The following is a 27,322-nucleotide window of genomic DNA, read 5'->3' as shown; positions in this document are numbered from 1 at the left end:
CTGCTGCCTCATACAGAACCGACCACACAAAGCCTGTAAGAATCCCATTCTCTGCATTCCCATCCTGGTCATTTCCACTCAGGTCTCTGAGGGCATTCATAGAATGACTTCTGGTAGATCTTCAAAGTTAAGAATAGATCAATAAACATAGGCAGAGAGAGAGAGAAAATAGAGGTAGATTGATAGTGACGGATTGATTGATTTACATAAAAGCTTGCCTTTATTATTATTATTACATTTGTACCCCGCGCTTTCCCACACAATGCAGGCTCAATGCGGCTTACATAGTAATTTGAAATACAAAGTTAATAGAATTTTAATAAAACAGTAGTAAAACAATGTAAAGTTGGGCTTAGTAGTGTATGAGAAGTTGAGCTAGATAATATATGACAAGGATAAAATAGGGTGCAACATGAAATGTACAGGAATTCACAACGTAGGTATTTTGATTTCTGATCTTCTATGAAACACATGGTCCTCTATTTAAAAAAAATATATCGTCCTCAAAAGGCTGTGTCTGGTTTTAAATCCGATTCTAATAAGAGAGATAGAATTATACTTTAGTTCAGCATGGCATTTTCAAACAGACCCAGCTTTCTTCCTTATTTGTGAGCCTGGTTAGGAATGCAGAGAAACAATGACTGGTGTCAGCAGATGAGTTAGAGCAGTGGACGAGTCCACCTGAGGTACTATCCAGACACAGAATAGAAATGCGAAAAGCTGTACTGACTATTTTTCTGATCTTTAACTTTCTTTAGCAAAATTACAGTGTATTGACCTCTGTAGACCTGTTGATACAGATGTAGAATTGGTCTGACTAACAAAGCAGATTTCACAAGTTGTAAAAGCATTTCTAGATGGGCAGCCATGTTGGGGTTTTTTTTTATGGTTTGTTTGTTTGTTTTTATTATTGGCCACCATAGGTTTATACCTTGAAATTTAGCGCCAAGCTATACCCGGATACCAACACTGAATATCTGGCTATAAGGCAACCGCGAACATTTATCCAAGTCCTGGTGACATTCAGACTGGTAGCCAGAAAACTACTCAAATAAAGTTAGGGCAATGCTCTTGCTGTCCTGAATTTATCTGGGTAGATAGTTGGTTAGTGGACTGAATATCACCTCTAATCCAATTGTTCGGCCCCAGACTACTCAAATCATGCTGAGATGGTCTGTCCAGATTTTCATGGCATTATCTGGATATTGGCACTGAAAATCCAGGTATGGACCCAGTGGCGTAGGAAGGGGGAGCAGTGGGGCGGTCCGCCCCGGGTGCACGCCGCTGGAGGGGGTGTCAGCTCTGGGGCAGAGAGAGCAGGGAACCAGCGGAGCCGACGCAGCTCCCAGCGACGTGCACTTGGGGGCTCCTCGCTTCTCAATGCATGTAAAAATGCGCTCCGGGGGGGGGGGTGCGCGTCGGTGGGGGAAGGGTGCGCGCGCCAAGGGAGGGGTGCGCCATGCTGCACCCGGGGGGGGGGGGGGTGCGCATCAGCGACCCACCCCAGGTGTCAGCCGCCCTCGCTACGTCACTGTATGGACCCCTGGAAGCTACATCCTATTTACACACTGCATAATTGTGTCAGTGCACATGCTTCTGCACATGTGTTCAGCTATATAATTTTGAAAGAGCCATTCTCTGCATGTAAAACGTACCTGGAAGCAAACAAAGCAGATCAATCAGTCGTACAATTCAAACTTTATTGTAAAATAATCGTCCGACACAGACTGTGTTTCGCCCAAAAGGGCTTGAATGCGGTGCAAACTGAAGGAAAACAGCAGGGCAAAAAAACCAGCACATATATTTCCTCCAAGACGGAGTCTACAAACGCGCTCCGATGAATGACAGCATATGGTCACGCTCTTCATTCATCGGAGCACGTTTCTACACTCCATCTTGGAGGAAATCTATGTGCTGGTTTTACAGCTCCCTTGTACCAATTTGAAAACAGCAATTGAATTTACACATTTCTGCTAATACAATTCATATTGTAAGATTTAATATTGAGAAGATAGCAATTAAATGGCAATTCTATAACTGGGTGCCTTATAGGAGCCAGTTCTGTAAAATACATTAGATGCCTTATAAGAACATAAGCGTTGCCATACTGGGACAGACCGAAGATCTATCAATCCCAGCATCCCATTTCCAACAGTGGCGAATCCAGGTCACAAGTATCTAGCAAGATCCCCAAACAGTACAATACATTTTATGCTGCTTAAATAAGCAGTGGATTTTCCCTGAGTTCATCTTAATAATGGCTTATGGACTTTTCTTTTAGGAAGTGATCCAAACCTTTTTAAACCCCGCTAAGCTAACTGCTTTACCACAGTCTCCGGCAATGAATTCCAGAGTTTAATTTCTTCGATTTGTTTTAAATTTACTAATTTGTAGCTTCATTGCGTGCTCCCTAGTCCTAGTATTTTTAGAAGAGTAAACAAGCAATTCACTTCTACCCATTCCACTCCACTTCCTTATTTTATAGACCTCTATCATATTTATTTATTTGTAACATTTGTATCCCGCATTTTCCCACATATTAGCAGGCTCGATGTGGCTTATAAAATACCGTAATGCTGAACGCCAAGTACAGTAGGTATTAAACAAACACAGTTAGAAAAAGGGTCAAATAAGGTAGGGGTAAATGGGTACAATAAGGGACAAGGAAATAAGAAATAAAATGTCCATTGCAATGTATGTATAGACACCACTTTACTCAAGATGGAAGATTCTTCCTGTACAAAGAGACTTAGAAAAACACCATTGTAAATTCAGGTTCATAATGTGAAAACGCTTGCACAGAAGATGACATGTAATTTTTCCGCTCCTCAGAGCCAGTTTTTCACAGTTAGATAACTACACATGGCATGCAGTCTGCCTATCCCCCATGAACCCTCTTTTCTCCAAGTTGAAGAGCCCTAGCCGCTTTAGCCTTTCCTTTATAGAACACTAGTAAAAAAGGCCCATTTCTGGCTGAAATGAAACGGGCGCTAGCAAGGTTTTGCACGGAGTGTGTATGTTTGAGAGAGTGTTTGTGAGAGTGACTGTGTGAGAGTGAGAATGTGCAAGTGTGTCTATGTGACAGAGAGTGGATGTGAGTGTGTCTGTGAGAGAGCGTGTGTGTATGTGAGAATGAGTGTGTGCAAGTGCGTATGTGAGACAGTGAGTGTCCTTCCCTGTCCCCCCTGTCAGGTGTCAGGACTGGGGGGACTGTGGACAGTCATGAAGGCAGCCCCTACCAAAATAATGAAAGCAAGACCATTTGTATAATAATCACTGCATTCCAGAGAACAAAATGGAGCAAGTTCCCACATGCTATCTTTTGCTTTCTGTATTCAGTAGCTGACAGGCTTGCTAGACTTACCTAAGTGGCTGCAGCTGCAATACACTGAAAAGAAAGCAAGGAAACCTATGAGACGTAGATACGGCCGTCCCCTTGGCCTCTGACGCTCCTCCCTTCTTCTATTTGACTTCCCTCTGATAGGTCCGTCATTCGGTGTGACGCTCCTCCCTTTTCCTGTTTCAGTTCCCTTTGATAGGTCAGAGCGATGCAGCTGTGACACACCTCCCTTCTCTGATAGGTCAGGGCGGGGCAGAGATGTAGTGTGCTTAAAAATGGTTACAGAGCTTCGAACATACGAACTGTTGAAGCCTCAGAGTATGCTTTAGAACGTTGAGGGTGCTTTTTATGTGCAGATGGGGCGTGGCCTACGGCCCAGATGGGCGTGGCTGAGACTGAGGGTGAGTAGTCCGAATAGCCTAGCCTACCAGGAGGACAGGAGTTCAGGACAGATGGAGTGAGCTTCAGAACGTCTGAGGGGGGGATTTTATTTATATAGATTAGTGTGACATGGTAGATGTGCATGCAGTATTTAAGTGTGACCACTTATGCCAGCCACAGTTAGTGAAACTGCGGGCAACTAAATGCCAAGAATATGTGCATACTTCATAGTATTCTACAAGGTACACATGTAATTTTGAATCTCACCCACACTTCGTCCGTGTGTTCGCTTCCTTGCAAATTTGCACATATTCGCAGAATAGCACTGAGGTAAAAATCTGGTATGTTTGCTGGCATGTGCACACATAGGTGTGTACCTGCTAGTATTAAAACATTTACACATGTTATGTGTGACAAACCTTAGTGCCTATTTTACAGACTTACACTCTTAGGGGCCCTTTTACAAACGCGCACTGAAAAATGGTCTGCGGTAGTGTAGACGTGTGTTTTGGGCGCATGCAGAACCATTTTTCAGTGCACCTATAAAAAATGCCTTTTTAAATTTTTGCTGAAAATGGTCGTGCGGCAAAATGAAAATTGCAGCACGTCCATTTTGGGTCTGAGACCTCACCGCCAGCCATTGACCTAGCGGTAAAGTCTCATGCGGTAACCAGGTGGTAATGACCTGCGTCCATCAAATGCCACTTGGCATGTGTCCAATTCACACGTCCAAAAATAAAAATTATTTTTCGGATGCACGTATCAGACACGCACCAAAAGTGAAATTACCAAAAGAGCTGCATGGTAACTCCGTTTTGGCGCGTGTTGGTTGCGCGTAGACACTTACACGGCTTAGTAAAAGGGCCCCATGAGTGACTTAAAATGTGCACCTTGATTTCAAGCATTAAAATTAAGGAACCTGATAGTCAACAAATTTAAACATTCACAAGCAGCCTGTGAATGTAAAACTCCAACTGAATATTTTCAAAACGTACATGGTTACAGGCCCAGTTCTGCCGCTAGACGGACTCAGCATCCACCTAGGGTGGCAGAATTTGGGTGCAAGATAGCAGCACTTTAAAATTGTTCTCAAGTTCAACATTCACTTCCCATACTACATCTGCCCCTTTATGAAACATCTGACATGACCAAGGTCCAAAAAACCGTTGTGTTAGCTGCAAGCCCAGCAGGTATAGAGGTGCTGTAATATCCATTGCTGAGCACATCACCTTTAATAGCTAGCTGTACCTATCATAGGAATTTAAATGGCTGCCACCTGAAAGATGATGACAGCTTGGGACAGGGCTGTTAATATTAATAGAGCGAGCTCAGCTGCCTTCAGCTATCTGCCATTTAGCAGCAGACTGCATGCCATGTGTAGTTATCTAACTGTGAAAAACTGACTCTGAGGAGCGGAAAAATTACATGTCATCTTCTGTGCAAGCGTTTTCACATTATGAACCTGAATTTACAATGGTGTTTTTCTAAGTCTCTTTGTACAGGAAGACTCTTCCATCTTGAGTAAAGTGGTGTGGTAGCCTTGTTAGTCCGCTTTTAAAGGTACTAGAAATAAATCAAAACACAGAAAATAAAATGATACCTTTTTTATTAGACTAACTTATCTTTGAAAGCTAATGAAAAAATGTATTACGTTAATCCAATAAAAAGGTATCTTATTTTCTTTTCTATGATTTGATTTATTTCTGTTACTACTGGAAGAATAAATGAACTTAAACCTGATTTTCAAAGGATGTAGGTCACTAACTTTGAGAATTATGCTCTTAAATTAGCCTCTTTGAAAAATTTACAAGCCTGAATTCTTAAATTCATGCTCAGAATTCAGTAAACTCCTAAATTCAGGAAAGTAAAATGTGGGTGGTCACAGGGATGGATTTAGGGCTTATAAATTAGATTCAAATGTCTAGGCAAATTAATTACAACCCTAAATTTTATAAGCTCCTAGATTAAGATGAATTTTTAGGGATAGGTATTCAGCATGGTTTGGCGGGCAAGAGAAGCTGAGCTAGCCAGCTGCCAATATGAAATGACAGTGAACCAGTCAGGGCCACTGAATATCAGCTCTTACCACCAGGATAATCAGGCAGTGCCGGAGCGGTATAAGGACACAGTCCAGATGTAGCCAGAAGTTATGCAAATACTAGCAGTGGCAAGATGGACTGCAGAAAAGGCAGTCATAAGTTAGGTATGCAGATATGGCACTGAACAGGGGCAGACTGACCATTCGGGCAACCAGGCAGTACCTGAGGGTCGAGAGGCTCTGCTCGGTTGCCTGCTGCCGCACACTACAACCTCCCCCCCCCCCCGGTCCTATCTTGAAGTGCCCTAGTGGTCTAGTGGCCTCTGCGGGGGGGGGGGGGGGGGGGGGACAGGAAAGAACAACACTCTTTACTGCCCACTGCCACTATTCTGCCTGGCACCACCATGTTTTAAAAATAACTGCCGAGACTCCCTGCAGCAGTCTCACAAGAGTGTCAAGACATGCGAGACTACTGCGGGAAGTCTCGGCTGCCATTTTGAAAATACTGTGGTGCTGGGCAGAATGGCGTAGTGGGCAGGAAAGAGTGGGGTTCTTTCCTGCCCCCAAAGAAGCCACTAGACGACCAGGGCCCTTCAAGCAAGGGCAGTGCGGGGGCGGGGTGGTAGGCAGCTGCCAGGGGGCCCCCAAATAACCCTCACTGCCCGGGGGCCCAGATCACTGTCAGTCTGCCCCAGCACTGAATATCAGCCATACTTGCATAACTTTCAGGTGACATCACCATTGTTCCCTATAAGCTGAGTGGGAGTCCTCTAACTCTATAAAAAGTCTATAAAATAATGAGTAGAGTGGAACGGGTAGACATGAACCGTCTGTTTACGGTTTCCAAAAATACAAGGACTAGGGGGCATGCAATGAAGCTACAAAGTAGTAAATTTAAAATGAATCATAGAAAAGTTTTCTTCACTCAACGTGTAATTCAAGTCTGGAATTCATTGCCAGAAAATGTGGTAAAGGTGGTTAGCTTAGCAGAGTTTAAAAAAGGTTTGGACAGCTTCCTAAAGGAAACGTCCATAGACCATTATTAAATTGGACTTGGGGAAAATATTTCTGGGATAAGCAGCATAAAATGTTTTGTACTTTTTGGGGGGGATCTTGCTGGACTTGCTGGACCATTCAGGTCTTTATCTGCCGTCCTTTACTATGTCACTATGTAAAAGTGCTAGAAATACAGTTGTACACAGTTATACTACCAACAACTGTCCTAATAAGTGCCTTCACTCTGTCTAGAAAGTTTCAATCAGTTGCTTCACATTTCAAGACCCTTCGCAGCAGCTCGTTTCAGGCACCACCAGTTAAGAACCCCCTTCTGTAGAAGGAAGGTGTGAAGTCCTTCTAACTTTACATCATTCTTTACACACACATTGATATACACACTGTTTTTTGTATTTCTGTGGTAGTTTGTGTAAACTGTGATGTATGTGTAATTATGCTAAGAAAGTATATGATCTATCTTTCAGCACTCTACAGAAGAAACTGTTCTTTCTTCCGATTGCCCCAAATTCAACAAGGTAGGATATTCTCTCTAGCCATGTCTTAACAAGTGTGTTCAATAGTAGTTGTTTGCTTGTTCAATAGAATTTTATAGAATGCAGAAAACAGTGAGTGGGACGCTCAGATGGTGGCAATTCTGTAAATTGGCACAAGGTTTAGGTGCCCCAATGTCATGCGCTTATTGTCGAATCTATAACGGCATCTTGGCTCCAAGTTTCTGTTAATAGAATACTAGTATAAGTTGGGTGCCAACAGTTACATCAAGTCAATGGCAGTTGTAACTGTTGGCATCTAATTGTGCCCTGAAGTGCGTGTAATTTGCAGCATTCTATAAGTTACACGCATATCTACAAGACAAACCCATGACCTGCCCAAACTCTACCCATGTTTACACACCCTTCTGCTTATGTGCTAAGCACTTTGGCACATGTTATAGAATAGCACGAAGCACTTAAGTTTGTTAATTACCAATTAGTGGCACTAATCACTTGTGTAAGTGCTATTATTTTGTAACTTAACAACATAAAAATGGCCATACTGGGTCAGACCAATGGTCCATCCAGCCTACTATCCTGTTTCCAACTGTGGCCAATCCAGGTCACAAGTACCTGACAGAAACCCAAATAGTTGCAACATTCCATGCTACCAATCCCAGGGCAAGCAGTGGCTTCCTCTGTGTGCATCTCAATAACAGACTATGGATTTTTCCTCCAGGAACGTGTCCAAATTTAAAAAAAAACATTTTTCCATGTAACTTCATTGAATGTCCTCTAGTCTTTGTACTGTTTGAAAGAATAAAAAAATCGCTTCACTTCTACTCGTTCTACTCCACTCAGGGTTTTATAGACTTCAGTCATATCCTACTTCAGCCGTCTCTTTTCCAAGCTGAAGAGCCCTAACCTCTTTAGCCTTTTCTCATGTGCACAATCGGTGCCTATCTTTAGGTTCCCATTTAGAGAACTGCCCTTCACGTCTACCTGAAACAATGGTTTGCCCAAGTCTAGTTTTCATGAGTGCCATCATGAATATTCACATAAGATATCTGCTTACTTTGGAGACCTGGAGTATTCATGTTTATCTCAAGCGTATTCATTGTGGCTGTCCAGAAAACCAGACTGGTTAAGTGTGCCTCCAGGACTGGATTAAGAAACACTGATGCAGGCCTTTGATTTCATTACAAAAAAAGAAAATGTTGTTTACATTTTCTATATCCTGAAAATTATTTGCAGCACCCCTGCATGCATGGCTCTTTGAAGGTTTTCTGCCGTTAAAAGCCTTTTAAAAGCTTTTTTTTACTTCTTGCACACACACACACACACACACACACCCAGTGTCTGAAAATAATTCTCTAAACTGTAGGTAAAATCTGGAAGTGAATACTCAAAGCAAACTCATCTTTTATGTATTTACAAAGTTAAAAAAAAAAACTACCCACAATGACCAGATGCCTTGTGGAATTGAAATCATTGTCTAATATTATGGGACCACTCAAGTTTTCCATATTCTTATGAATTTTATTTCATCATTGTTACTGCATTACTAATGTGCTTATATACGTTTTCTATATGTTTTTGTTTTAACACAAGCAGATTAACACTACATGTTGCATCTGAGCTGGAATTAAGCCACATGTTTCTTAAGTCATCTAAATAGAAAAAAAGGACTTCCAAATCAGGGCATTCCCAATTGGCAGTTTATCTTACAGAAGGCTCACTGAACACGGAGCCTTTTGTAAAATATGTATAAGGCCATGAGAAAATACATATATTTGATCAGAACAGCCATTTTACAAACAAAATAATAGCAACACCACTCGAGACTTTGCAAGGATAAGCATAAGTGGCATGTGGAAGTGGCAAATTCTGCAACCTGCAATCAAATGTTTGGATCATTAAGGTGGTTTTCCAGAGAGATAAGCACAATGACCCCTCTCACTGCTCTAAACGCCAGGTCCAAACAAGTAACTAACCCACAAGCATACTTGAGAGCAAGTATCGATGCCGATTTAGAGGTTATTCATTTATTTCAACTTCAAAACGGGAGATGCATGTATAGTTGAACAGTCTACCAAAACCATGCCTAAAACATATCTCCTTCAAAATGGGTACATCTGCATGGAAGTAGGTAGAAAGCACATGGGTTCTTGGTTTAGCAATCCCTGTGCATTCTCTCTCTCTCTCTCATTTTCTGAACTAATTTTAGATTGTACACCGCTTTGGTTTATTTATGTAAGAAAGATGATATAACAATCAAGCCTTAATTAAACATAACATTAAATGAATCCACATTGTTTAGGCCACCAGAACTTTAAAAACTTCTCTTGCAGGCCCAAGGGATTTTAAAAATTATCCTCTACAGGGGTAATTTTATAACAGGAAACCTATGTGTAGTGCAACAATGATGCCTATTTTATAAAAACCCTGAATATACTGCCACGAGGAAATTGCACCTGCATTAGTGCTGATCACAATCAATGCAAAACAACAAACTGTGGATATGTTAGAACTCACTCCAATAAATATGAATGAGGTGGAGGAAAAGCCTCAGATGTTAGTTGGCCAAGCAACATTTCTGTCCCTGTTTTCAGGAAACTTGAGTGATGCCGCCATCACTGGCTAAGAAACCTCCGCCTCTTCAAACTTTAAACGATGCTTATATATGCTAATTGAAATGATAAATGTGAGATTGACTTATCTAGTGCTGGCGACCTTGACAGGGCCTGTTTCACCTGTGGCTTCATCAGGAGATCTAATAACAGCGTGCATGTAAACTGTGCGTCCTTTGAGTGCAGGCTGTTATTAGATCCCCTAACGAAGCCATGGGGGACACGGGCCCTGTCAGGGTCACCAGCACTAGATAAGTCAATCTCACATTTATCATTTCGATTAGCATATATAAGCATTGTTTAAAGTTTGAAGAGGTGGAGGTTTCTTAGCCAGTAACTATAGTGGTTTTGGCGGCATCACGCTAGCTCCCTGAAAACAGGGACGGAAATTTTGCTTTGCCAACTAACATCTGAGGCTTTTCCTCCACCTCATTCATATTTATTGAGTGAGTTCTAACATATCCACAGTTTGTTGTTTTGCCTATTTTATAAAAACACGATAGTGCACAAACCCTCATGTACAGGAGTAGTGTAAATGAGTGCATGCGCACCACAAACTGCACCCCAGCTCTGCCCAAGCTGCACCTTGGAAGCTGCATCCTATTTACACACTACATAATTGTGTCAGTGCACGTGCTTCTGTGTGTTCAGCTATATAATTTTGAAAGAGCCATTCTCTGCATGTAAAACGTGCCTGGAAGCAAACAAAGCCGATCAATCAGTTGTAAAACAATCGCCTGACACAGACTGTGTTTTGCCCACGAGGGCTGCGTCAGGGGCTTGAATGCGGTGCAAACTGAAGGAAAACAGCAGGGCAAAAAACCAGCACATAGATTTCCTCCAAGACGGAGTCTACAAACGCGCTCCGATGAATGACAGCATATGGTCACACTCTTCATTCATCGGAGCGCGTTTCTACACTCCATCTTGGAGGAAATCTATGTGCTGTTTTTTTGCCTTGCTGTTTTGCTTCAGTTCACACTGCATTGAAGCCCCTGACGCAGCCCTTGTGAGCCAAACATAGTCTGTGTCAGGCAATTATTTTACAATAAAATTTGAATTGTACGACTGATTGATCTGCTTTGTTTGCTTCCACGCTGGATTTTGCGGATCGTCTGCCTTGCTGTTTTTTGTAAAATGTGCCTTGCAGGCAAAAAATGGTTTATAAAATTATCCCCTTAAAGGGTGATTCTGTAATCCAGGTGCTTGCATTTCTGTGCACCTTGTATGCACAAATATCTAGATTAGAAGCACTTATGTATTTAAGTGTACAATTCCTCGCAATGGTACCAGCAGGATGCCTAATTTACATAACGCATAAATACAAAGGGGGCATACACATGGGCATAGCATGGACAGGATACAGCCATGGCTCTCTCTTATGCACATAACCATGGGCGTAGTTTGAGGGGGCAAGGGGGGACACTGCCCCCCCCAAACGAGCTGCCACCCCATCTTCCAATCCCATGAGCCACCGGCAGCCTCTGCAAGAAATCAGCACTCTTGCTGCTTTAGACCTGCCCCTGGAAGCCTTTCTTTCTCCTTCAACTTCCTGTTCCTGTGCAGGCAGGAAGCTGTAGGAGAGAGATGGGCCTCCAGGGCAGGTCTAAAGCAGTGTGCATGCCGTTTTCAGTGAGGCTGCCGGCAGCTCGGGGGATTGGAAGACGGAGGAGGGTGATAGGGCGCCACTGGAAGACTCCAGTGCTGTGGTGACGGAGGTGGTGGTGGCAGGGGGGGCGGCGGCGGGAGATATGCCCCCCCTTTGCCCCCCAAATGAAATTGTCAAACTATGCCCATACACATAACTTATAGAATACTGTAACTTACACGTGTCTCTGCTACATTTACGTCATGTCTATGGTTGGTATAATTGCAGGGATGTAAATGTAAGGCGTGCAGATACTGGGTTACACTAGTATACTATAATTTAACCCGAGCACCCTAATGCCTTTATCGCATAGGCACTTATTTCCCCCAGTTGTAGAATTGACCCCCTTAACGTTTAGCAATATATTAATATCTCAGAAGCCAATGAAGAATGACCCCTTTGGATAAGTCTTATTTTAGTCCAACACAGAGCATCATAAATGCGTAGAATCCAGTTTGTTCCAGCACTGATGAGGCTACTTTGCACTTGTAGTATTTTGTGATGGCTGCTTGAGCAGTCTAGTTGTCTCATTGTAAATAAAGAAACATAGGGCCCCATATTCAGCCCATGGTGGTCAGCCATATCCAGCCTCCAGCACTGAATATTCAGGTACGTGCAGTCACCTGAAAGTTAACTGGACACCAGCCAATATTCATACCAGTACCTGGCTAACTCAGTGGATAAATTTAGAACAGCCTTTTTGCTGTCCTAATGTTATCCACTTACTTAACTGGTAGGTAGACTGAATATTGACGTTAACCAACTGGCCGGTTAACTTCCAAGTGACTGCATATTCGATGCATGAGTCTGGACATGGTCTGGCATTGAGTATCTGGCCTTAATTCAGCCTATGACTGTTAGCAACTTAGAGGTCCTTTTACTAAGGTGTGCCGAAAAATGGCCTGCACTGGTGTAGGCGCATGTATTGGATGGGCGCAGGTTCATTTTTCAGCACACCTGCAAAAAAGGCCTTTTTATTTTTGGTCGAAAATGGACATGTGGCAAAATGAAAATTAGGGTGCGTCCATTTTGGGCCTGAGACCTTACCACCACCCATTGGCCTAGTGTATAATGTTGATTACCACCCGATTAGCGCCACGTGCCAGGAAATTTCCAGTGCACTTAGTGGATGTGCATAAAAAATGAAATTACCACCCAGGTCACGCAGTAGCCGGACTGTAGTTCAAAACTGACATATGTAGGACATGTGTAGGTGCCTATCGGGCTCATTTTCGAAAGAGAAGGACGCCCATCTTTCGACATAAATAGGAAGATGGGCATCCTTCTCACAGGGTCGTCCAAATCAGTATAATCGAAAGCTGATTTTGGACGTCCCCAACTGCTTTCCATCACAGGGATGGCCAAAGTTCAAGGGGGCGTGTCAGAGGCGTAGAGAAGGCGGGACTTGAGCGTGCCTAACACTAGGACGTCCTTGACCTATAATGGGAAAAAAAGGATGTCCCTGATGAGCACTTGGACGACTTTACCTGGTCATGTTTTTCTCACGACCAAGGCACAAAAAGGTGCCTGAAATGACCAGATGACCACCGGAGGGAATCAGGGATGACCTCCTGTTATTCCCCCAGTGGTCACTAACCCCCTCCCACCCTCAAAAAATATATTTCAAAATATTTTTTGCCAGCCTCAGATGTCATACTCAGGTCCATCACAGCAGTATGCAGGTCCCTGGAGCAGTTTTAGTGGGTGCAGTGCACTTCAGGCAGTCGGACCCAGGCCCATCCCCCCTACCTGTTACGTTTGTGGAAGAAACAACGAGCCCTCCAAAACCCACCACAAACCCACTGTACCCACATGTAGGTGCCCCCTTCACCTGTAAGGGCTATGGTAGTGGTGTACAGTTGTGGGTAGTGGGTTTGGGGGGGGGTTGGGGGGCTCAGCACACAAGGTAAGAGAGCTATGTTCCTGGGAGCAATTTCTGAAGTTCACTGCAGTGCCTCCTAGGGTGCCCGGTTGGTGTCCTGGCATGTCAGAGGGACCAGTGCACTAGAAATGCTGGCTCCTCCCATGACCAAAGGGTTTGCATTTGGTCGTTTCTGAGATGGAGGTCCTTGGTTTCCATTATTGCCAAAAATCAGAAACAACCAAGTCTAGGGACAACCATCTCTAGGGACAACCAAAGTTTCAAGATTTAGACGTCCCTGACCATATTATCGAAACGAAAGATGGACGTCCATCTTGTTTCAATAATACAGGTTTCCCCACCCCTGCCTTGGGACGTTTTGCAAGGACGTCCTCATCAAAACTTGGACGTCCCTTTCGATTATGCCTCTCCATGTGGCTTTGTAAAACGGCCCCTTAAAAATTACTGTCTGCCATGGGCTGAATATTAGGCCATATGTTTCTTTATCTGTAATGATACAAATTCAAGTTCAATTTATTTGATATACCACAAATATAATTAAATAAAGCTAAGCAGTTAATATAATAGATAAAAATAAGGGAAAATTAAACAAAGACTAAAATTTGTAAAACAGATTAACTAGTCACAGAAAGGAAAAAAGGGGAAGGAAGATACAATTTAACAAACAAGAAAAGCAGTGGAGGGAAAAATAAAGGGGAGAGGGGACAACAAATATCATTACTAGATGAGCTGCAAAGGAAGACAGCAGCAAGCAGGATGCATGGACAGATGAAAAATAATAACCTTAAGCAGATATGGGAAAATCAAGAGAAAAGTGAGATTTATATTTAGCAAAAGAGGTTTCCATCTTGAGGTAAAAGGGAAGATTATTCCAGAAGGTTGGTGCCACGACACTAAAGCACAAAGTCCTGTTAGAATCTAGATACACCTGTCAAAAAGAAGGAATAGATAAAAATGTTGTTGTGACGACCAGAGAACCTTATTTATTGAAGAAGATGGAAAGTCAAAAAAGAGGGGCAATCAAGAGATCATATCTGATAAGTAAGGGTGAGAATCTTGAAGGGAATGCTGTAAGGAACTCGAAACCAGTGTTTGGCAATAAGAAGTGGAGTAACATGATCAAATTTCTTTTTATTATAGAGAAGCTTAACAGCAGTGTTTTGAACTAATTGGAGTCTATGTAGTTGTGATTTTAGAAGGTCAATTAGAAAAGAGTTACATTAATCCTATGACTAAGTCACGCAAAAGAATACGTAAAGAGGAGGGCTGTAGTAAAGAATGAATAGAATGTATCTGCCTAAGGGTAAAGAAGCAGGAGAAAACCACCCAAGAAATGTAAGCATGAAAAGATAGAGAGTTGTCGAAGGTAACACTGAGAATTTTAAGAGACTGATGGTAAGAGAGAGGTATGCCTTTAAAAGTAAATGCTGGATAGCCAGTCAGCAACTAAGTCAAGTTTCTTAGAAACAGAGATAATACAATCAGGTGGTGAATCAAGAGGTAAAAGAAGCTGAATATCATCTGCATAAATGAAAAAATGTGAACCCAAGTGATTGAATAAGCAGAGTCAAAGGTGCTAGAAAAATGTTAAATAAAATGGGTCCAAGAATAGAACCCTATAGAACACCAGAGTGTAGGGGTTGAGAAGAAGAGGTAGAAGCTGAATGAAAAACCACTAAGGAGCAACCAGTGAGATAAGAATGAAACCAGAGAAGAACAATACCTGAGAAATGGAGAACTGCAAGTTGGAGCACAACAGAGTGGTCAACTGTATCAAAGGCCGAAGTCATATCAAGAGAAAATGGAATAACATCCCTACCTCCATCAAGAATCAATTTCACATAGTTCACCAACCTAAGTGATATGTGTTCCATGGAATAATAAGAGTTAAATGCTGATTGATGGGGATGTAATGCATTGGTCTGGTCCAGGTATTCAGATAACTGAACTGTGACAACTTTTTCAACTATTTTAGATTTGAAAAATAGATTTGAAATTGGTCTATAATTAGAAACCGAAGAAGAGTCACCTTGAGGATTCTTGATGAGGGACAAAACAACTGCCTGTTTCCAAGGTGCTGGAAGAAGTGACTAACTGAACAAGATTAAGATCCTCCAAAAAAGGTCTGGAAGTTAGTGGTGAGAGGATCAGAAGGGTCATCTATATGTACATTGAACTCACAGAGTAGAAGAAGGGAATAAGTCATAAGGGTATATGAAGAGGTAAGACTGACGAGAGTGCCCAGAGACAGATGAGTGATGGGAGGGGGTGGTAAACCAAAACAAGATCAAAGAGAAAAGGGAAGAGACACCCTGACAGTAATATGTTCAAGAGAGGGAGTGGAAGAGGAGTCTAAGCTACCGAAGGGAAAGTGACATGGAATAAAGAATGACTAATCCTCCTCCCCTTCTATTACTACAACGCTGAAAGATGAATTGGTAACCTGGAGGACAGGACTGATGGAGATAAGCCAGATCTTAATCTTGTTCAGTTATTCACTTTTCCTATCCATTCAGCTGACCACATACTCGATCTCATTATTACACAATCAGCTTTTGTTTCACTCCCCTTTCAGCCTTCCACTTCCCCCATTCCTTGGTCAGGTCACTCTTTAATTTTCTTTTCTATCATAGCTCCAACTAGTTCAACCAGTTCTTATTAGCTAGTACATTCTTCTACTGCCTGAAATTTTCATAAATTTCATAAATCTCCATCAGAGAACCAAATTTCAATCAGGCATAAGATATCGGGATGATATTGTAAAATATGAATGGATGAAATGCGTTTTACTACGTAGAGAGCGTACATTCAGTTGAGAAATGAGGAGGGAAACAGAAGAAGACAAATTTAGAGAAGAGAACTAGTCAGGCAGCCATCACAAAATACTAGATGTGCTCTGCTCAAGCTCCACCCCCAGATGTTTCGGCATTAAGCAGACAGTACCTGGGCGGTCACAGGCAATATTCCGCAGTGTGACCCCCTTAAGTACTGCTGAATATTGCCAGATAGCCAACAGCCTCCTCTGCTCGATTAAACCCTATGTGCTAAAGTTATAGGATCCTATTCAGCAATAAATACCTGGCAGCTAAAGGATTCTTAAAGGCTAAAATGTGTTAATCTGATTGTCTGATTCAGACCTGTGGACCCTTATAAATTTAAGTAGCTGAAATTTATTTCTGTATACTTTCCACGATTTAATTCAACCTAAATTATTAAAATCAGCCTATTGATGTGGCAGCCTCTATCCTGTTAGTGTACTAATGCTCATCCTGTGTTTTCCTCACATTGCTAGATAATTATACAGTCACTTATCTCAATCTCTATATGCAAATCCATCATTTGCACACACACAAATACCAATTACCAGGGCATTTAGGAGCAAAGGTCTTCTTAAAGCTGTAGAACAGGTTTAATCTTTTATCATCACTTCAAATGTCAGTTTGTGGTTGATGACACTTGCATTGTTTTGGCTTTCAAGCATGAAGGTATGGTGTAAATGTTATTGTTCACCAATAACACATGCATGCATCTTTTAATAATTTGACTTTTTACTAATATTATAATTTACTTTTATTTAAAAATATATAATTCAATAATAATAGAAATGAAAGATATTTACTTTTCAACTATTTTCCCAAGGATGGCAGACACTCAAAGGCCAGTGTCATCTAAAGTGACCATGAAGAAGGTTGATGAGGATTTACCTCCCCCACCACCACCAGACTCGTTCCAGAACCCTGGAAGTCAAGATTCAAGTGCTACGCCTTTACCACCTCCCAAAGAATCATTTTCAAAGTTCTATGAACAGCGCCAAATAAATGAATTGAAGAGACTTTATCGACATATGCATCCTGAGGTGCAGAAGAATTTAGAAGTTGCTGCATTTCATGATCTGGCTGAAATACTAAATAATGAAGATCAAAGTCAACAGCCATTGGTGAATTCAGACAAAGTGGCACCCGTAGAGGTTCAGTCCATGAGATGGATCTTTGAAAACTGGGCTCTTGACTCTATTGGGGAGCATCAAGGTACCAAAAAGCTGACAGAAGAGGAAACCATTCCTAGTGGAAATGTAAAGGATACGTCTTTGAGGTTTCAAAACCTGCCATGCAATGAGGACAAGCTAAACACAACTGCCACTGTGAAAGATCAAGCAAAAGGAGATGTTCATACAGCACGATGGTTGTTTGAAACGCAGCCACTGGATTCTTTAAATAAATTTCATGCAAATGAAACAGATATACAAGAGGCAATTCTAATAGAGCCCATTGGTGATGTAAAAGGTACCAGACTTTTATTTGAGACACTTTCATTGGATGAAGTGGGCCGTTGCAACTCGATAGAAGAACATAGCATCCTTCAGCTCCAGTCTGAAATAGAAGAATCAAAAGGCGATGTCAAGAAAACAATCAAGCTGTTTCAAACAGAGCCACTGTGTGCTATTAGAGACAATACTGGAAATGTTCATGGAATTCAATCCATCTGCAGAGAGGAAATACAGAGCAATGCCTTTAAAGTTGCTCGCTGGTTATTTGAAACTAAACCATTAGATACCATCAATAAAGATAGATCAAAAGTACAAATTATTCGTGGTATTTCACTAGAAGAAGTAAAGAAAGGTGGTGTTAATGATACAAGATGGATATTTGAAACCCAACCTTTGGATACCTTAAATGAGCATATAGATGAAGGAGAGTTTCAGGCTTCGACAGACACTCTACAAGGAGTGGATGTAAATAAACACCGTCTGCTCTTTGAGACTCAGTCTCTTGACTCTCTCAAAGGTGATGCATCAGACAACATATCATCCAAAGAAGCAGTAGTGGGAGGTGATGTAAAATCTACACTTTGGTTGTTTGAAACCAAGCCAATGGAAACTCTAAAAGATGATTTTGAGGTTGGACAGTTAAAGAAAGTTGAACTTCTGGAAGAGGAGAAAGGTGATGTGAAGCAACAAAAGCATGTTTTTGAAACTTGCTCACTGGATAGTATTTCCAAAAGGTCATCTGAAGGCCACACAATCAACAACATGCAGGAGGTTATGAGGGGAGATGTAAAATCTTACAAAGATTTGTTTGAATCTCTCCCTTTAGAGAGCATCAAGCATGTGGACAGTAATTCAAAAACAGAAAAGAAAGAGATTGTAACAGGACATGTTAAAGCTAACCAGCTCTTGTTTGAAACAACACCTTTATATGCATTCAAAGATAGTATGGGCAATTTTCATGAAGTTACCTCTGTAAGTCGGGAACAAGTCATAAGTGGTGATGTTAAAAGTTACAAATGGATGTTTGAAACACAGCCATTAGATCAGTTTGATGACAGTATCAAAAAAGTTGATTTAATTAAAGGTATCACTAAACAAGAGTTAATGGCTGGCAATGTTCGAACAGTCAAATGGCTTTTTGAAACACAACCTATTGATGTTATCCATCATCAAATGAATGATAGTGAACATAATTCACAAGCTAAAGAAGATATTTCTCAAAAGGGTGATGTAAAGAAATGCCGTTGGTTGTTTGAGACACAGCCAGTGGATATGCTATATGATAAAGATGGAAAAAAGCAGAATGGTGAACCAGTGCCACAGGGTGATGTTAAATCATATACATGGATGTTTGAGACCCAACCATTGGACTCCCTGAATGAAATTGGAGAGCAATACTTGAAAATTAGTACATCATACCAAGATGACTTTAAAGCAGTTGATGTGAAAACCACTAAGCATCTCTTTGAAACTGAACCCCTTGATAATATCTCTAGTGGAACAAAATCCAAACAAATAATCAGATATTCAAGTACAGTAGATATGCAGTCAGGAGAGGTCTCGAGAGTTAAAGAAATTTTTGAAATGAATCCAATTGACCAAATCAACAAAACAACCTCAGATACAACAAAAGCTGGGCATACTGAAGATGACAACATCAAGCCAGGATCTGTACACAAATTTACCTGGCTGTTTGAAAACTGCCCCATGGATTCTATGGTAAACAATAGGGACGGCATTCAAGAAATACTTCCTGAAAAAGATGTGAGAGGAGGAGATGTAGGAGGCAAGAAATTCATTTTTGAGACATATTCTTTAGATCAGATCCATGATGATGCTAATGAAACAGAAATCAAAAAAATTCAAGAGATAGTGAGCAAGGGAGATGTGAAGTCATGTACCATGCTGTTCGAAACCCAGCCTCTCTACGCCATTCAAGACAAAGAGGGTGAATATCATGAGGTTACATCAGTACAGAAAGAAGAAATTATGAAAGGAGATGTAAGAGGTGCAAAATGGCTGTTTGAAACAAAACCTCTTGATAAAATAAAGGATGAGGAGGTTTTTGTGATCAGAGCAGTCACACAGGAAGACATCAAGAAAGGAAATGTTAGTGCAGCTCGATGGAGATTTGAAACTGAACCACTTGATTCTATTTCAAATAGAAACGGGGAATCTGTGAGGAAAACTGTAGATGATGTTCAGAAAGGAGATGTTCAGTCCAGTAAGCATCTCTTTGAATCACAGCCACTGGGACAAAAGAAATATGTTAGAATGGTCAGCGTCAGTGATGTTCAACAAGGGAATGTTAGAACGTCTACCTGGCTTTTTGAGAACCAGCCTATGGATTCTCTGAAAGGTGACTCTGAAGAAAATTCTAGCATGACAACTGTTCAACGGGAAGATATCCAGAAAGGTGATGTGAAACGGAGCACCTGGCTATTTGAGTCACAGCCCCTGGACAGCTTGAAAGATACTGAGGCATCCTTAACCCCTGATGAACAAGAAGTTGTTCCACAAGTTGATGTGAAAAGCACAACTTGGCTATTTGAAAGCACACCACTTGACAAATTTAGTTCCACACACAAAAGTGTGAGAGAGAAAAATGTAACAGAGACTTTAGAAACCCTTCAGACTTGCAAGGCGATTCAACATGGTGGAATTATTATTGAAGCACATGAGGAAGAAAAAGTTAAAATGGCTAAATACCAGCTCACAAGTCAAGGATCTCCCGCCATCCTAAAGGAAGAAATTGTAGGAGGCAATTTGCAAAGGATTATGTTGCAACTACTTTACAGAGCTGATATAGAGCCCCAGGGAGTATTAGCTAAAGAGGGTGAGGATGGAGAAATTCAAGTTAGTAGTACACAGCTAAAAAATCCAAGTGGATATGCAAGTGATGACTTATCCCAGACTCTTCAGTGCCTTCTTAATCAAGATGCCTCAATCAAGAATGGAATCGTTATGCAAGAGACTGCAACAGGATCAGTGAAAATTACTATTTATTCTCTTACACACCATCACGAGTCTACAGGTGTTCATGAGGAAGTTGTCAAGGGGGATGTAAAATCAACTATAGGAAGTTTTCTAGCATCTACCCAAATCCAAAAACCTACAGCAACAGTCAAGCGTGAAGACAATGAAAAAGGAGAGGTTCAGCTTTATGCAAGCTGCATTGAAAAAGGAGACTTGGACTATTTCAAGAATCGTCAGCGGGATTTTGAAATTGATGCACTTAATTCTTCTCAGAATGAGCAAACACAGACTTATTGTGATGAAGTGAATGAGAGAAAGGAACCCTTCTTCCAAGACAAAGGACAAACAGAGAAGACAGCTGTGGCTGTATTACCAGGGGCTACAAGAATGCTGGTGTCTGAAAACCTTGCAACAGAAACATTAGGAAAGAAAATTATACAGGGTGGCGGGACAGCCAATACCACTTTACAGTCTGTTAACCACTCTGGAACAGCAGCAAAACAAGTTATGCTGACTGGCAACGTTAAATCGGTATCACATTCACAGAAAAGGGAAAACACTGAAAGCAAAAAGGAAGCAAAACCTGAACAACAACAGTCAACTTTGTATAAAGTTCTAAATCAGAAAGATGCTTCCACCAAGAAAACTGAGGACTCCTCCAAAAGTGATGTACCGACAGCCATGCAGGGTCTCAGACAAGTGACAGCTGAAGCTAAAAGTATTCAAGGTCAAGCCCAAAACAAACTCCATAAAAGTACTGAAAAAATATGTCTAAAACCCAAGGAAGCTACTGGCAACCAAGGGAGAGCGACAGTACCACTTCAGTCATCCATGCAAGAACAAGCTTGTGCAACCATGAAGCCTGCCTGTCTACAGAAGACTGCTCCAGTGTCAACCAAAAAGGTCAGTGCTTCTGAAAAAGAGCAGGGGCAACAAGTATTGAACACTTGCCAGGAGAGTGAAGGTGTGCCTAGTGCAGACATTAGCATTAAAGATGGCGTTTATATGGCCAAACCAGTGAAAACCTTCTTAAATCCTTTTCTTGATTCTGACTATCAAACACAATCAGTGCAAGAAGAAAGGGAGAAAGATACGGTTGTCAGAGGGAATGTAAAGGCAGCCATCACAGCACTGCAGAGTGCTTCATCAGAGCAGAAAGGTATAGAGAAAGAGGATGTTATCCAAGGTAACTTAAAGGCAACTCTCCAGTCTCTGGAAAAATCTAATGTAAATGTCTCGAAGGGAGATTTTAAAGCTGCTATGATTTACAGGAATGCAGGGAAGCCATATTCAGTTTATAAGAGAAGCAATGAGGATCAAACAATTAGAAATCAAACTGCTGTACATGCTGTGCTAGAATCTGACCATGACTTTCCTTCTTCTTCAGTTGCTGTGATGAAAAGAGAACAGTGCCTACCTCCGTCAACCCCAAGAGAAGCTTCATTGCACCTACCAAGCAACGCTGGCAGATCTCAAGAATTTTCATCAAAGATGCACAGTGAGATTCCAAAGAGCTTTGCTCCTGTTTCCCCAAAGGCAAGTGAGAAGATGCCATTAGTAAACCCAGATAAATTTCCAGAACCCAAAACCTCAGTGACAGAAAGGAAAAAACCCATCCCACCTCCAAAACCTCAGCATCTTTCAGCTCCATCTGATAAAGTTAAGCTAGCAAAACCTATTCCACCACCTTTACCCCCAAAACCTCAGGGTCTGAATGATATGCCAAAGCCAAAGACTCTGACAAACCAAGAAAAAATAGGTGTTTGCCCTGAAACCTCAGAACAATGCAAATCCGGAGTGCCTGCTAACAACCTTCTGCCTGAAGTTACAAAAAGTGGAAATCAAAATTCCAAAACAGAATCAGGAAATGCAAAAAAAACACCTCTCCAAATTGCAGAGGAATGTTATAAGAAAACCAAACAGGAGCAGAACAAGCCAGTAAAAGCTCAAGGCCATGAATGGCAGATATTAGATACACATCAAAAAACAATAAACACTGTTAGTGAAGAAAGCACACTCACTCAAAAGAAGCCCTTTGCTGAAGACGAAGGCCGAGAAAGTTTGCTATCAAATTCTAAGGACAATGCAACAAAACAAGACAAGCTTTATGACTACCAAACACTACATTGTGATTTTGGTGGTAAGAATATCCAGTCTTGCTCACAAAAATGTAGTCGAGTCACTGCCATGAATAAAGGAGTCACAATAACACAAAATGTAACAACCAACCCAAACAATTCCATTGTTAAATTACCTGATGCTTGTAAATCAGGGGGCGGAGAGCACACTGTACAGAACATGAGTCAGAGGAAGCAAGAAAGCTCCATTGACTGGCCTGAAACACCATATAAACAATCAATGATTAAAGTCGCTCAAGTCCAGCAAAAGACAGCACTATGCAGGAAAGAAATGAAGTCAGAAAAGGATCTGCAAACACAGGAACAGAGGCCTGTAGAGCAGGTTGTGGTCAGGAGAGAAAAGCAATTCAGAGAAACAGAAGAAGAACGTCGCAAAAGATTATCCTTTCACAAGGACGAGATCATGAGAGGTAATGTAAAAGCAGCCATGGATATATTTGAGAACTTACGAAGACATGAAGAGCTACAGAAAATTCTTACACAGGTGAAGGAACTGGAAGAGGAAACCAGTGGTGTGAATGTAAAGGCACTGAAGGGTCTGTTCGAGAAGGTTCCTGAATGGGTGGTGAGTCAAAAAGAGAGCAGTTGCCAGCTGAAGCCAGGTGAGCAGCCCAGAGCTGAAAGTCAGGAGATGACAAAGGAAGACTCAGAAAGTATATCCTCTGTGGAGCTTGTCTTTGAGGATCTGGAACGTGCCAGTGCAGAAATTATTCAGTTGAAAGAACAAACTCTAGCTAGACTCTTGGACATTGAAGAAGCGATCCAAAAAGCACTGTATTCTGTTTCCAATTTAAAATCAGAATCTGATATTGCAGGGCTCTCAGGATTGTTCAAAGAGTCTCTTTCAAGTACTACAAATTCTGTACCTAGCATGAACATCCAAAAGATCAGCATAGCATCCAGCAAGGCAAAACCTGAAAGAGGAAACCCTGTCATTGATGGAAGAATAGCAGAGGGTACAAAGGTAATAGAAAAGTCTGAGACGAAGAGGTCAGAGTTGGAAGTATCCAGTGCTCAGCATCGAGTAAGTTCTCCAGTGTCCCCTTCTTTTATATCGATTGAGTCAGCTGCCAGAAAACCTGGAGAACCATCCAAGATAGCTCCTCACTCTTTTTTCCCATCAACTAACTTGCATAATGTGTTAAACAGTGAACAGTTCACACCAGACATCCCTAATTCTTTTCTTCACAATTCACTGGAATCCAGCATAAATGGACTCATTCCTAGAGATAACATACATGAATCCATCCAGATTCACAAAGGATTAAGTTCTGCTAGATATACCCTTGATAACACTGGACAGTCCCAACAGCTCTCTGGTCATTATGACAACTGGTCACCTGATGCATCAAGAGGCAGTTCTGTTAGTGCTACAAAGGCAAGTAGCTTAGATCTCACTCCCAAAATGTCCATGAGTGACTATTCCAACCCGCGGAGACAAAAAAGTGTGTTGGAACTGAAAACGTGTCCAGACGGGGCAAAGCGAATTGGAACTACAACAGTGACTGAAGAATATGAAAAATCTGATCAGTATGGAAATAAAATAGTAACCTCGAAAACATCTACAACTGTTACTGAACAATCTGAAAGCAAATCTTCATCAACGTATGAAGTACTCTCCACCTCTCCAAGATATGAAGTCACGGCATCCCCTCTTATTAGAAGGCACTTAAACAACCTCCCAGAAAATTATGAATGTCTCGACAGTGCCAGTAATACTGGTGTTGTATTTGTTACTTTTGGTAGTTCAAAGTTAGGACAAACATAATATGTTTCATGCCATAGGTTGTTAGGGTTTTTTTTACTGTAAATTTATTATATATGTAAAATTGGAATACATTTCTCTCTCAACCATATTATACTTTTTGTATATTTTACAGTTTTTAAGCAAGTATTGTACATGTATTCATAGGTGTCAACAGCATAAAGAATCCTGCTGTCTAAGATATCCCCTCAGAAAATGCTATATTTAATTAGAGCACCAGAGGGGAAACACCAGCCAGTCCTGTTTTCAGGATAACCACAAGTAATATACATGAGATAGATTTGCATATCCTGCCTTCATTACATGAAAATATATATTATGCATATTCGTTGTGGAAATGCTGGAAACCTGGATGGCTAGTGCTCCGTCAGGACAGATGTGAGAATTACTGAGCTAGAATTTCACACAGAAGTTTTATTTCATGTTTCTCAGTAGCCTTAAATTGAAAAGAGACACACCGTAGACTGCTTGAGCCACCACAAGCGTAAAAGAGGTCAACTGGAAATACACAAGCACAGACACAATGCTGCTACTATATTTTGTTAAATGCATTGCCTACATAGAACCTTATCATACCTGATCTTAACTTTAATATCATAGCCATGCGGTGTTCACAATGGTTTCTTAAACAGACGCTTTGAAATAATATTTTCTGGAATATTGTTAGAGGATAAATAGAATCTCTGTTTTAGCTCTGAATTATAATATTTAACAAAAGAGGTCAGAAATCCCAAAGAGCTTCTCCTATCTATGTCTCTGGGAATAAAGCGGAATACATCTGGATCATAACTTAACTAGCCGTTAAGCCCGTTAAAACGGGCTCGTATTGGAATGTTTTTTTTTCCCAAGGCCCCCCTCCCGTTGCAGCTGCAAGGCCCCCTGCCATCCTCCTTCCCTGCCAGCTCCAAGGCCCCCTCTGTCCCTCCCTCCCAGCTCCAAGGCTCCAGTCCTCCCCCCTTCCCAGCTGCAAGGCCCCCTGCCCGCCCTCCCTCCCTCCCAGTTCCAAGGCCCCAGGCCCTCCCCCCCCAGCTCCCAAGGCCCCCTGGTCTCCCTCACAACTGTAAGGGCCCCATTCCCTCACAACTGTAAGGGCCCCCCTGCCCTCCCTCCCAGCTCCAAGGCCCCCCTTCCTTCTGAGACCTCCCATGTCTCCTCCCCCCCCCCCCAAGGTAGCCGCTACCGCCCCCCCCCCCCCCGGAGTCGCCCCGCCCCCCCTTCACCCGGCCCGGGCCCTCTCTTCGTTATTCAACTTACAGCAGCGCCAAAACAGCAGCAAGCAGCAGCTCCCGTTGGCCTTCCTTCACTGCCTGTGCCTCGCCCTCGTGTGACGTCACGTCGGCGAGGGCGGGGCACAGGCAGGGAAGGCCGACGGGAGCTGAAGCTGAGCTGCTTGCTGCTGTTTCAGCGCTGCTGTAAGTTGAATAATAAAGAGAGGGCCCGGGCCGGGTGAAGGGGGGGGGTGGCGACTCCGGGGGGGGGGCGGTAGCGGCTACCTTGGGGGGGAGCGGTAGCGACGTCAGCGGTTCCCTCCCTCCCCTTCCGCGCAGCTTCCCTCTCTGTCCCGCTCCCTCCCCCCGTCATCACATCTTGACGTGGGGGCGGGACAGAGAGGGAAGTCTCTACTGCGCATTTGCAGGTGAGTCGGTCACTTGCCATTTATAGGTTTGATAATACTCTGTGACCATGATATTCATTGTTCTGTATCTTCCTCTTCTTCTAAAGCAGTGGTTCTCAGCTCCGTCGTCCGGGCATCCACCCCCTCCTCTCCCCTCCCCAGTGGGGTTTTCGGGGTATTTACAGTCAATATGGAGGCGACAGATCTACAAGCACTGTCGCCACTGTATACATATCTATCTCATGCACATTCATTGTAGACATCCAGAAAGTGCAACTGGCTGGACAGAGTGTCATTAATCTCAAGGAGGTCAGAGAAGAGAGGAAACACTAGACTGGATCTGGTTAGCCGAGAGTTTGAGGCCGTGGTACTTCTTTTTCCTTCTGTAATCTATGACATACATGGTTCTTGCTGGCAGGCCTGTAATTATACATGTTCAATACCTGAACTGTTTAGAGAACTTTGTAAAAGTGACTTTCTTTTTATTATAAACCTGTTTTTTTATATATATATTGTGAACCAAAACAGTTTTGATACTTATAGCTGTATTTGTTTCTTTTTATTTTGTGTGTATTAAACATTACCTGCAGACTTGCATTGTTTTGTTTTCTTTTTTAATCTGTCTATGGCATGGGAAGAGGTTTAAATATTTTTTTAAAGATTTCCCTGTCCAAGTCCCTTTTATAGGGTTTATGGTGTTGAATTGGACCCACAGCAGACATCAGGTTGGGGTTCCTGGAGGCCTGCATTTAGTTTAGGTAGAAAGGACAATATCTGAACGAAATGCAGCTAAGTTCATTATTCTCCTGTTTGTGGTGAATATATAGACACACACAGCTCGATGCCTTTGCCTGGGAGAAGTGGGTGCAGCTCGCATTCCACTGTTACTTGATGGCAGTTCAGAGTTAGGGTCCCTTTTACTGTAAGTTAGTGCTGCATTTAGGGACACACATTTATGCCTGCTATTGACAAGGCCTAACTGGGCAGCCTAAATGTAGGCACACAGATGCTGATTTACACTACTCTTCTGTAACAAAATTTGGGCACCCAGATGCTGTTATATGATTAGTGCTCAGTGTGCTGCATCTGGTCACCAGATTTGTGTCACTCATTTATAGTAATTTATTTATTTAGATTTTGCGCACACCTTTTTCA

General features: G+C 42.0%; 1 protein-coding gene across 1 annotated transcript; it reads left to right on the top strand.

Moving 5' to 3' along the window:
- XIRP1 (xin actin binding repeat containing 1) lies at positions 1-25,341 on the top strand. The gene is made up of 3 exons (XM_030198040.1): positions 1-35; positions 7,238-7,288; positions 17,046-25,341. Exon 3 carries the CDS (start codon positions 17,047-17,049, stop codon positions 24,553-24,555), a length of 7,509 nt encoding a protein of 2,502 aa, XP_030053900.1. The 5' UTR covers positions 1-35; positions 7,238-7,288; position 17,046; the 3' UTR covers positions 24,556-25,341.
- The last annotated feature ends 1,981 nt before the right edge of the window (positions 25,342-27,322 follow it).

Source organism: Microcaecilia unicolor, chromosome 1 (genome assembly GCF_901765095.1).
Source record: "Microcaecilia unicolor chromosome 1, aMicUni1.1, whole genome shotgun sequence".
NCBI lineage: Eukaryota > Metazoa > Chordata > Amphibia > Gymnophiona > Siphonopidae > Microcaecilia > Microcaecilia unicolor.
Note: the sequence above shows the minus strand (reverse complement) of the source record. Positions and strands in the feature narration are given on the sequence as shown.

Excerpts from the sequence above, each read along its gene's own strand:
- XIRP1 (XM_030198040.1), top strand. The coding sequence starts at position 17,047 with ATGGCAGACACTCAAAGGCCAGTGTCATCTAAAGTGACCATGAAGAAG.